This window comes from Lepisosteus oculatus, chromosome 12 (assembly GCF_040954835.1).
Source record: "Lepisosteus oculatus isolate fLepOcu1 chromosome 12, fLepOcu1.hap2, whole genome shotgun sequence".
NCBI classification, from domain to species: domain Eukaryota; kingdom Metazoa; phylum Chordata; class Actinopteri; order Semionotiformes; family Lepisosteidae; genus Lepisosteus; species Lepisosteus oculatus.
In genome coordinates, this window is record NC_090707.1 from 32,550,690 (window position 1) to 32,563,692 (window position 13,003).

At 38.5% G+C, this 13,003-nt stretch overlaps 1 protein-coding gene and 1 long non-coding RNA gene across 3 annotated transcripts in view; one reads left to right on the plus strand and one right to left on the minus strand.

Moving 5' to 3' along the window:
* The window catches only part of ihha (Indian hedgehog signaling molecule a), a 68,694-nt gene extending 60,988 nt beyond the window's left edge, over positions 1-7,706 (minus strand). The window contains exon 1 of the mRNA XM_006636794.3: positions 6,735-7,706. Within this exon, the coding sequence (XP_006636857.2) occupies positions 6,735-7,034 (300 nt within the window). The 5' untranslated portion in view covers positions 7,035-7,706. The remainder of the gene's footprint in view (positions 1-6,734) is intronic.
* Positions 1-13,003, plus strand: part of LOC138241978 (uncharacterized) — a 53,724-nt gene that overhangs the window by 311 nt on the left and 40,410 nt on the right. For both annotated transcript variants that reach the window (XR_011191244.1, XR_011191245.1), the window contains exon 2: positions 1,789-1,913. This is a non-coding gene — a long non-coding RNA (uncharacterized lncRNA). The remainder of the gene's footprint in view (positions 1-1,788; positions 1,914-13,003) is intronic.

Sequence of the window (13,003 nt, forward strand, 5' to 3'; positions counted from 1 at the left end):
AAAAAGGATTAATTTGCAAGTCATTCAACAGAATGCCTCTATTTGGAACAATGTATAGAAAACAGAGTACACCTAAATGCTTAAATTTAGATTATGTCATTTTAATTAAACGCAATGCAAAAGGGATCTATATTAAGACTTTTCCTAACTAATACAATACAGTAGGTTTTCCTAATACCATTGATCTAGTTTCTCCTACACTTTGCAGACTAAACATGTTTAGTGATCATATCAAAATAAAAGAATGTGCAAAACACCACAGATGTGGAAATATTATCAGTGAAAAGGAGAGTTCCTTATCTTGACACCTACTTTTGTTAACGATGTGTTGAGAGGAAATAAAAAAGGCAAGCATAGTAAGAATAGACAGTTAAAGGTGTATACTTTTAAATCAACGAATGGTAAATCAAAATTCCACCATATCAGAGGAATTTCATTTGAAATACTACGTACAGTTTTCAATAAAACGGATATAGAATCGCTCAGGAAAAGAGCTCTGCAGTATGTGTGAACCAATTTATTGGAAAGCATTTTTCATGCCGCTAAATAAGCAAAAGATAAAATAAATTAACAGTTAAATAGGAAATTATATACTCTAAATGCTAGAACGGACTCAACACTTAATGTCATTATAAACTATCAAAAATAACACAGGGTTTCCCGCAAGGAAAACTACAGCCACCTTGAACAAGTGGTTAATTGACCACAACACCTGGCCTTGTGCTTGAACTGCGTTACTATTGGCTACTTCCTGTATGCATTAAGCCATCATTGCGTGTATTTTGCTGCTGAGGGACTATTTATTCTTTTGTGCTCTTTGAGGCACCTTGAAAATTAAAAGGTAAGCGAGGAAGGGACACATTATTTATGTCTGCGACACGATGATTCAGCGAGGAAAACCTGCGTTTTTTTAAATCTCTCTAAAATCTAAAATCTCTCTCAAGTGTCCAAAACCCTAACGCGTCCGTCGAATATTGCGATTGCACACTATTTGTACTGATCGCTTCTTTTACAAACACAACGGTTAATAAACGGAATCGCGAGTCTCTGATATAACTTTAACATTTAACGTTCATTGCTTAATTTTTTAAGTCAACCTAGGCTTGATGCAAGAGGTTTCCAGACCAGGGTTCGAGACCGTGAGATTTGGTTCCAATGCGTGAGCTACTTTATGCTATCGCAGATGGTATTGTGAACTACTGCGCGAAAACGGAAGACAAGTTCTAAAAGCACTGTAGATGTAACCCTAGTTTAAAACGCAGTACTGTATATTAACATACAATATAAATACGATTTGGCAGAGAATTTCACAACTTTTAGGCCCACAATCAGTCTGCCTTAAAGCAGGAGCTGATAGCCAGACAATTCTGACATCCTGATAGTATTCTGTTTAGTGCTTAAAAAGACAATTTATAATCAATTCTATATCTCACTGGCAGCTAATGCAGAAATATCCCCTTTTTTTCCATTGCTAATTCTTGCTCTAGTAATGGGCTTTCCGTCTGAATACAGCTGAAACCAGAATAAGGCCTGGCTCATAAATCTAAAACAAAGAGTTTACAGCAGACTGATCTCGGTGAAATGAAGACTACTGTACTTTGTGAGCACCAAGCAATTTATTTTAACAAGGTTATAAATCATATGGCTTAAGGGGTAATGTATAAAGATAATAAAATTGTACCAAGAACCAAAGCCTGAAGGATACCACAAATAGATTTTGTCAAATCTGAACTTGACTCCCCAAAGAATGAAAACATACACTGTTTAATATATGTACTACTGTTCTAGCCCACCCATCTGATAATGCTGAATAAAGACTATGAGGAAACCTGAGGAAAAGTCAATCAATTGGACTTCTTCAGCATCAAGAGTGAAATGCCAACTCGAAGACACAAGTGAAAACTAGACTGTAGGTAAGCCAATTTAAAACTGAGAACAGGAGACGTTGTTATACTGTATAAGGGCTTGTTGGAGTGTGGAATAAGCTACCCTGTTATGCTGTCAAAAACTGATATACTGGCTTATTTCAAGAAATACAGAGAAATTACATCCCTGTATCACTTACTGTAGGTCCTAGGACACTACTGAGACAGAGGAGTTAAAAAGCCTCCTCTTGTAGTAACCTTTCTTATGCTCTTAAGAAATGAGGTTCACTTGAATCGGAAAGAAACTGAAAATGCTACACATGGGCCTATATTCAATATATGAAAATGTATCAATTTGATGTTCCCCTGTTTTCTGAAGGCTCTGAACATCCACATAAGTTGTCCAATGAATGCACTATATCTTGCTTAACCAAACCATGTAAAAATAGACCCTGTCATAAGTCAATTTGTGCATTTCTTTTAGAAGAAGCTATCAAAATTAAAAACACATTGTTTAAGAAAACGATAATGTTTTTTTAATTGTGTATTGTTTGTTTTTAGCAAAGCCGCACAGTGGTCAGCATTGCTAACCCAGCAGGTCTTGAGTTCAATTCCTGGAGTGCTGTTTGTTTGGAGTCCTCCCATGTTCTCCTCTAATTAACCTGGGTTTCCTTGCTCCAGTTTCTTCCCACATACTACTAAGTTAATTGGCTTGTGGACAAATTACCCCTGGTATGAATGTGTGCATGTCTGTGTCTGTGTGTGTCCTGCAATGGACTGGCGTCCCATCCAGGGTGTACCCTGCCTTGCGCCCAGTGTTTTCCAGGACAGACTCTGTCTCCCCTGCAATCTGCAATAATAAGCAATTACTGAAAGTCATGTGATGGTGATATATGTGAGACGGACTCAACTTTATTGCCATAAATATGTTTAATGAAGTGTGGTATTAGAATACATTTGTGTAAAACAAACTCAATTTTCATTGCACTTTCATACAGGACTCTTAATACATGAAATTGGAATCAGAAATTATTTCAGCAACTGAAGTAAAATGAAGGGAAGGCTTTTAGGTTTGCATTTATATTGAGAGCATAAAATATGGAGGCATTAATGTACTGTAGCTCCAGCAGTGCAACTTTAGTTAATTAGCTATAATACATAAATGTTTGCTGTGATATATGTATTTATAATTTTAAGGTTGCTTCACTGGACGTATTTTACATGCTTAAAATCTCTGACTACCAATCTCTACAGAAGATATATACGAAGGAAGGAAAAATGATTCTAGGTTTAATTAAAACACTAAATACTGCCACTACTAATGTAACTTATAACAATCGGAGAGAATAATCAGGATTATTAAATTATATAGTAACATAGGTTACAATACATCAGTACGAGACCTAGCCGTTACTTAAGAGGTAAATTACAACTGTTTCAGTTATATTTTTAAAACCCATAATAGTAAGCAATTAAAAGTACTGCTCCTATCTGTAATTGATTACTTTTTTAAATACTGTAGAAAAAAAGTTTTAAAACCTGACAGTAACCAATGAAGAATCACTTAGTCGTTATAACAAAATGCATGGTATGGAATGTGATCCACTATCGTTACATTCAATAGATCAAATTGAGGATATTTTATCTTTATATTCTAGTATCCTCGAGTTTCCTTTTAAGGATCTAATTAAGAAATAATTACCTGAGGTTTCTTTGGGGTAGTGTTCCAAGCCTCCTGCATCAAATTGAATGTATCCCTATGTAAGATTTTAATAACCCGAGAAAACTTCAGAATTATTTCTAAAAAGAAAACAACACTGCCACAATTCAAATAAAAAGTGAAATGATAAGAGTTTTCAAAACATATTCAGCTGGGGGGGACATATAGTTCATCTCACAAAACATTCAGTACAAAAACAATCATGTGTAGCGTGCTTTGGGGAAGGCACTCTTTATTTTTGCGTTGTGCTTTTTGCTTTAGTGTTGGGGGAAAAATAAAAGGTTACTTACAAAAAATAAACGTGTCATGAAACTTCAAACGTGAGACGCATAGTAAAGTCCACAGATAGCACCAGCAGTCAGATAAACCATTATAGGATAGGGTAAAGTACATAAAAACTTTGCATGTGCGCTTGTATGAAAAGTTTACGTAACCCCGTCAGAGTATGGATATACAAACTTTGAATAATTCTTTCCTATTCAAAAACTGGACTAGACAATGTGGATTTGGTCACTTAATGGGAGAGGAAAACAAACTCAGTTGTTGACCTTTTTCTCGTCATTATATAACATTCCCTCATTACTTTGGAAGGACTATGAATTTGATCGAGATTATGTATTTGTCACCATATAAACGTCGATAAATGAATGTAAAATACATTTAAAACGTCATGCCCGACACAGTGGGATTGTGAACTGTTACGTGAAAGAGAAATTGTTTTTAAGTACTGAAAGATACTATATACTGTACATCTTGCAATCCTTTACGAGGAAATTTTTTTTCTTTAAAAAAAAATGCGCAAACTGTGAAACCTGGAACGTGGCATAAAAATCCACTTAAATGTAGAATATCATTCTCCAAAAATGGCAAGTCAATCATTTTCATTTTAAAAACATGCATAGGCTTATTTTTATTTTATGTTTTAAAAGGGATATGCCCGTTTTGCATGATTCAATTCAGAAACTCCGTGAATATCAATAATATGACCATAAAACCATACTATACGTACAGTACTTAATTTAAAAAGTTTTAAAAGTTTTTCAATGACTCCATCCCTCATTGCCGTCCGATAAGATGTACACAGCAGAAAGATGTCCGAATGTATTGATTGATTGAATGAGGACCATTATCGAGGTCGCCTTTTAATTTCCTATTGTCACATCGGGAACCGAACGTGTTGAAAACCAGGCGAGCCTGCGCTGAACCAGTCCAGTTTGACAATTCACTGTAGGTGCCCGTGGGACGGCCCCCAGCTTTCAATTAAGGAATCCCATCAGTGGCTTGCAGACTGTAGTGATGGGCTTTGCTAACATCCCCAGGGCCAAAGCCTTAGAACTAAATAGCATAACGCCATACTGTTTTTTTTGGTTCGTCTATTAAGTTCTTTTTTCAGTAATACAAATGAAAATTTCACAGTTTGTATGCTATAGTGTACTGTATATACTGGATATGAGTAACATTTCTATTCATTTCCCACGAGTCTCCTGAAGACGAGTGCTTGGCACCCGTATTAAATGTAGTACACTATGCCTTTGGGGGAGTCAATCCGACATCCTTTTTTTACTCTTACCACAAACCTGAGCTGAGCCTACTTAAGACCTATTGGACAAGTACTAATCCCTTCTTAAGAGGGCATTTACAGAGTAGACTAGATTGTTTGCAGTGTAACATAAGAATCGAGGAAATTAAACAATCTAGATTCAGAAGAGAATACGAAATAAATCCCTCAAAAGATCGGTTTAATTAAAGTGTCTTTTGCCCGGGTAATAATAATAATAATAATAATAATAATAATAATAATAATAATAATAATAATAATAATAATAATAGATCACGATCAATAATAAATACCCTTTCAGAAGGCAGTGTGGATTTTGAATTCAATTTTTCTTTCGCGGTTTCAAATCTAAACTTGAGTTCATTAATCATCTTTTCAACTTTGTTAGCTTTTCAAACACTGCCGTTTTTTCAGCAGGTGCGGTTTCGTCTTAACCGCTAGCTAGACAAACACACAGTGCTCAAAACCTTAGCTTTTATACACACCTTCACAACAGGTTAATACCCACGTTTAATAAATGCAATGGGATGGAAGACGTCGTCATTCTATTTGGGTTATAGGATCTAATCACATTTAACGTCATTTTAAGACTCGGAAAATAAAACTAAATCGTGAAAATGCCCCTAACAGTCTTATAGGAACTTAAGCATTTTCGTAGGGTAAAGTCAAATGCAGCCTACATTTATGACGATACCCGAGACTTAAAGATACATTCGGTTTTAAAACAAGCCGCAGTGCCTTATAAACACTTTAATATGAAATAATATGTTGAGAATAATGAGAATAATAATTGTCAATAGATGAATAATTCAAATTAAAACAATTCCACGGGGATCCGCATCAATAGTAGGAACGGGAATTCTCCGCCGCATAAATACACACAAGCCTGAAATGTTACTCTAAAAATATTTTTTTTTTAACTAAAAATAATAACATTGGAAAGGACATGATACGGTGCATTTTCCTGTCAGGAAACCTACAGGAGACTTCATTTAAACTTCCTTAGTTTGGGTTAAATATTTGCCTTCCCAAGTCTCGAGCTCCAAAACAAAAGCAAAGATCGAAATGATTTCGTTCAAATAAACACCACCACCCGATCAGTGATCAATAAAGTCATAGAGGGGAAGGATGGACTGGTTATGTAAAGATATGTCTCATGGATTCCCTAAGAAATGTGATTCAGCACGCCAAGGTTCAGGATGGATGTTTGCTTTGAAATATAGTTGCTATTCATTGCCCCAGAAAACATCGAGATAAACAGCCCTACTGACACGTCCCCTAGTTAAGAAGAACTGTGTTTGACTTTGGCTGGTTAGGTTTGTGACTGGTTCGGAATTTACACAATGCAAAGGCTAGGTTACGTGACTCTATAAAAAGCACTGTGTAAATACCATTCTCTGTAATCAGTCCTCTCGACTCAGGAAAAAAAGCGGTCAATAAAAGCAAATCAATAGGCTGGCACTGGTTTAAACAAAGTGTGCAAAGGGCAGCCCTGAACAGAACAAATACGTATCCAATAGGCTCCCTGGAAAAGTGTTAATGCCAGCAGGAAAAAAAAAAATCAAAGAATATTTCAGCGCTCTGTTCTTACCTGGGTCATGAGGCGGTCTGCACCTGTATTCTCCTCGTCTTTGAAGATGATGTCGGGGTTGTAGTTTGGCGTGAGCTCTTTAAATCGCTCGGAACTCCTCGTTATTTTCCCCTCGTACCTGCCGCTCGCTCCCAGCGTTTTTTCGGCTACGTTCGGGCTGAACTGTTTGTAGGCTAGAGGAGTCAGTTTCCTAGGCGGCCGTCTCTTACCGTATCCTCTGCCTGGCCCGCAGCCTTCGGTGGCCGGGAAGAGTATCAGGGCGCAGCCGCTTAAGAACGTCAGCAGCACAGGCAGCCTCATTCCACCCACATCGGTGGGTACTCTGACCCGAGAGGCACGATTAAACAAATACCCTTGTATTTTAAGCCCCCCTCCCTTATTCTCCTTATTTCCCCCACGGGGTACAGGAGGGGGAGGAGGGCAGAACCTTTAAGATCTAATTGCGGGGTCCTCGATGCTTGCCATTCCCAATGCGCAGGGGAGATCCCTGTCCCATAGAAGCGGTAGTGCCGGTGACGGAAGACCAGGTGCTGTAGTGTATGTTCTCCTGAACGCCGCCGCGCTCCTTCTGCAATCAGTGAACAGGCTTAGGAATAAATAGGAAAGTTCGTTTATCTTGGCAGACAGGTTCAAAGCCGGTTTAAAAATGAGAATGGCCACAGACGAGCCAGGTTGCACTCTGGGCAGCGGTCAAAGAGTGTCCCAACAGTGGTTTGCGCTTCTGGTTGCCTCTGAATGCGTCCCTGTGAAGCACGTCCCCGTGTTGAAATGGAATTGAAGAGATCCGAGATCAGTAGCCGCTTGAGACCGCACCCTGTCAGCCCTGCCTTTCTGTCCCAGCCTACCTCTCCTCCCATCGGGTCACACTGTGCCGCACTTTTTAGAAGTCACCCGCTCCGTTGTCCCCTTAGCCGAGGCTCAACACCTGCATATCCACACCACATCATCGCACTACTGATCTACGATACTACCGCTACTGACACATGTGTAGCCAACATGAACATATATATATACTCTCACGTACATCAATGGACTGTCACATAAGACGGTTCCCCTTCTTTAAATTCATTTCAGCCAGTTACATTTCGGTACATAAGCAAACGACCACTCACCTGTGGGTTTTGTGTTATACCCCCGTGTTTTGGTCGTGTCTGGCGTTGGACTACATGCCTGGGATATAAGCGCCTGTTTGTTTGTTTTTCCTCATAATAGTTTATGAGCGTAAAGTCATTCCGTTTTTGATGTAGTTTAGACACAAAGAGTCATTTTTTTTAAAATAAGGCAAATTAATCTTGAGACGCCAGGGGGAAAATGTACAGTATGCGGAAAACTCAAAAAGATGTTAAAACTCTTCAGACGGACAACAGTAAATGCAGTGTTTCATCCAAGGTGTTGCGAAAAATTAAATATAGGATTATGCGTTTCTGAAAAATAATCTAAAATGTACTCTCTCATCTCTCTGTAAGACGTGTGAGCAAAACTCTGCCAACACAATTCTCACCTTTGCACCGAATGTGAAAGATTGTTAATGAATGTCTAGGAATTATGTTATAATCATCTTTAAAATGGTTTAAATATATTGGTAGAAAAACACCGATGCTTTCTTCAGGGAATATGTTTAGGGAAAGAAAGGATTACATCGTCTGCAAATTCTAAACATTTTTTCCATTGTAATTGCTTATAAAAAAAGTACTGATCGCTGCGATGCACACTACTTAGGAAAATCGTGCCGCGCATTTACGTTGATAACACTTTAGGTAGCTCAAACTAAAATTCGGTTTTTGTCTCCATTTTTAAAAGAGTCCGACACTGAAAAGATGCGAACTCAATCCTCATGAGATTCTTCTCACTAGAGGTCTTGTTAATACTGCACAAATTAGATTTCGGCGCGTTTTGGGAGAGCTGGAGTGCGCATATATATATATACTGTATAACTGACAATTAGAGTTACAAGTGCTGTCAATTACAATTACAATTTTCAGTTGTATTTAAAACTTTCATACGCAAAAGTTGTACTATAACGTGGTATTTAATATCGACAACTTCTGTCAAGTTAGAGATGGCAAGATTATCTTAATCACAGCAGTTTTAACAATATGGGTTTTCTAATATTGTATAAGACCTCATTAAAATGCAAAAGAGATTCGGCTACTTAAAACAAAAACACCGTTTAATTATTATTTCCAGTTTTTGCATGCTCCTATTGATAGAGTGCGCCGTCAACGGTATTATAAACTGTGAGACCTTTGGATCATTGCATAATGGTTGAGAAAACATCTAAATCAGATTTCTTTATGACATACACTTTATATGAGGGTAAAGGGCAAAGCTGAACGAAGTAACTATGACAGATTTTTCCGAAACCTATTGGCCTGCTAACCGAGGACAAACAAATCAATTGCCTGGATTAGTTTTGCACCTCACGTCAAGTTCAACGGCAAAACGTCGTCTAGTCATCTCATTATCCTCAAGGCGTACAAGGATACGCCTTGAAATAAACCCGCAACGATTTTAATCTAGTGACAGTCATAAAATATTCCAGTTATTATATTACCGATTTAAACCTTTTTGTTAACTAAGTTTGTGTTTATTTTAAATAATACAATAGAAAAAACGGTACCCCTGTTTTTTTAAAATTTTCAGTTATTTAAAATGTACTCTTGAAAATGAATAGACAGTACCTTGTCTCATGACGTGCAATACCACCTTTTCCCAACAGGTGGCATCCCATATAAATATTGCTGGCAAACGAGTTTATCAACCCGGTACAATCTTACGGTCCCCTCAGAATTAGATTTCCTCTAGGTTTCGGGAATTTAATATGTGGTTTAGGTCAAATTAATTTTGTAAATATCCCGGCTTTTAATATTGTTCATATTTGCAACAATAATGAAGACAATAAAGTTCGGTGTAACGCCTTTAAGCGGTCTAATTTAGAATTTATAAGAAAGTACTTTTTTTTTTAGAAAAATCAGTATTGCCAATATACCTTAAAGACTGAGTAGCGCATACAGTAGGAATAAATAAAAAACACGTACACTGAAAAGTAAAATAATAAAAAAATGCATTTTTTTGTATTTGAAAGTAATGCTATTTTTGTTGACAACGTAAATATATGTTCACATTTTCTAATACATATAGAGCTTTTAAACACTGCACATGACTGAAATATTAAAACGTTAAAACTATAAAATACATGAAAGGACTCGTATTTTACAAATACGTCTCTTAGGTCTAGTCCCACATACAGTATATTGTAACGCATACGGCCATCAGGGTGTGTAAGAGCCGGCTTACCAGAGCGGTGACGTCGCCGCCCTTCCCTGTGATAGCAGGACTACGGCTACTGGGCTAGAGAGATCTCTGTGGAGCTCACTGGGCTGGGTCCCTGTTGAGTGATGCGGGAGTCCCGGGTTCGAGCCCCCGACGGTGGGGGGCTGACCTAATGCGGTTCAACGGTGGGGGGCCGACCAAATGCGGCAAAGGCGCCCGCCTGAACCCCGTTGCGTTACAATATAAAAGCACCCAGAGAGCAGTCTCAGATCACTGCTATAGCCAAGGCCTTCTAGGTGAGAGTGCAGGCTATATTGTGCTCTCCCCCACTTTCATCATCTCCATCAGCCATCTCCCCGAGATGTGACCCTGACTTTCAGGTGGTCCTTTAGGGTCTCCTAGCTTTGTTTTGGCAACATCAAATCACCACTCCAGTTTCCGAAAGCCCATCCAGTTCCACCTGCTTCTCACTGTTAGACTTTCTCTAGAGACTTCAATGGTGTGCCTCCCATTTCTCCCCGGCAGACGTTCTCACTCCATGCGTTAAGTGTTCCGCTGTGCTTTCCACTCTTGAATTCAGCAATCAGAAATCCTGGCTGTACAGGCAGTCCCAGATCTACGAGGTGTTAGTGGGGCCAGCAGGGGGTGCTCACCCCGTGGTCCATGTGGGTCCTAATGCCCCAGTATAGTGATGGAGACAATATACTGTAAACAGGTGCCGTCCTTCGGATGAGACGTAAAACCGTCATTAAAAATCCCAGGGCGTTTCTCGAAAAGAGAAGGGGTGTAACCCCGGTGTCCTGGCCAAATTTCCCATTGGCCGTTACCAATCATGGCCTCCTAATAATCCCCATCTATGAATTGGCTTCATTACTTTGCTCTCCTCCCCACTGATAGCTGGTGTGTCGTGAGCGTTCTGGCGCACTATGGCTGCCGTCCCATCATCCAGGCGGATGCTGCACATTGGTGGTGGTGGAGGGGAGTCCCCATTACCTGTAAGGCGCTTTGAGTGTGAGCAATTATTAATTATTATTATTATCCTAAATATACAAGCAGATCTGTAGCAGAATGGCTGATAAATAGTTTTGTTCATTTCCATTGTTTTTGACCAAGCCAAAGCCTGGACCTAAACCTTATTGAAAAACTGCAGCACATCCCAAATCAGCCAGTTTATGCCAAGAGAACCTGAAATGTCATACATTTGAAACAGTTCTGCAAGGAACAAAATGGCCGAGATTCTCAAAAGGCAATGCAGAAGGTTTATAAACAGTTACAGAAAATGTCTAGTTGAAGTAATTTCTGCTCAAGGCGGCGCCACCAGTTACTGAATCTAATCCCACATACTTGTTTACACCAGAATATTTAGGGATGAAATTAAACAATCAATTTAATATTAAGTTAATTAAATAATCCAAATCCTGTATATCTTGTGTCTTTGGGTTATACTTTGAATGAGTTTATCTTCATCTTTTAATAACGACTTTCATTAAAGGCTCATTTTGTTTTAGGTCTAAAAATAAATGGGAAATTTGAACCAAACTAGGAGGTTCAGGAAGTTTTTTTTTTTCAGAACACCATAGGTTTGATGTCCCATGTCATCAGGACCTCGGTGCTCTGCAAAGAACACATCAGTCTGCATCAGACTGCATCCAGTCAGTGAGAATATAAAGAGATGGAAAAGTGTGTTATAGTAACTGGGCACAAGACCACCGTTTGACACAATGAGTTAATGCAACACTCTCTGAATAGTCACTATTGAATGTTTGACTGCAGTCTTAATTTCTCAGATCAGTTATTAAGTCTCGGTAATAAATAAATTGACCATATCGCAGAACTTTACAAATTGCAAATTAAGCACAAAATCGTGAACTTTGTGTACGTACTGTACGGTCTACATTTTGGAGAAAACCCTGGTCTCTCCATGGGCGAGAGCAGGAGTCCGTGCAAATTATAATGTGACCTGGCCCTTCCTGCTCCCTAGTCACTTACGTAACTAATATAATGCGATGTTCTAGTGAACAAGTACAGGTTGTGCAGCAGACATTTCACCGCAGAAATATTCCAACATGATCTGCATGCATGCATTAACAAGGAAGGGGTATTTATTGGTAAAACTGTCTCAAAGTCAAGAGCTCTATTTCTATTGGATTAGAAGAGATGTATTCACAAGCCTACCTTTTTACAATATAAAAAGACCGCTTTACATCAGTGGGGGTTTTGTTGCCTCGTTCTGAATAGTAGAATATGTTGCTACACATACAGTACCTGGAAATGTCATCTGTTCTGTGGTGTAAATTGGGGTTTTTACAAATTACTGTGTACATTTCACTTTTATTGTACACTCATCAATGCTGATTCTTTTTAACCCCGAAATATAAAAATAGCATTGCAGCTCCCCTATAAATGAAACTTCAAACTGTTTCTGAGAAGGGGGGAAAACTACTCTAGTCACGGTGTATTTATGTATGAATTAAGCAGTTCTTTATCAATATACCCAAATTCCATATTGAAACATTGGGGCTGAGCAAATAGCAATCCAATTTAGAGCAGAAAAGACAAAGTTTCCCTTTTTGGAATAAGAAAATCTTGGCATTATCTGAAACATACATGAGAAACTTAGTAGTCATTCAGCTTTTAATTTGAGCAAAGCAGAATTATTGGTTTTGTGACTGATTCCACATACCCTCTTAACTCAAATGAGTACACCAAGGATGCACTTAATTTTCCACACAAAGGTATTGAATGCTAGCTGGGTTTTTAGATAACGACAAAGGAGAATGTGTGTGTTATTTGTCAAATGAGGCTAGTTTAATCTACTGTTAGGACTTGGTGAGGGGTAGGTGCAGGTAAACTATGGTCAAACCATAAGATTTTAAGAAGGTGTACTTACTTTTCCACCACAGTGTAGGATTATGTGAGAAGCCTTCTGCATTTGTACACTCACTAAGGAGATAAGAGTTAAGGCCACCACTTCAGTCAGATTCCATGACTTCATA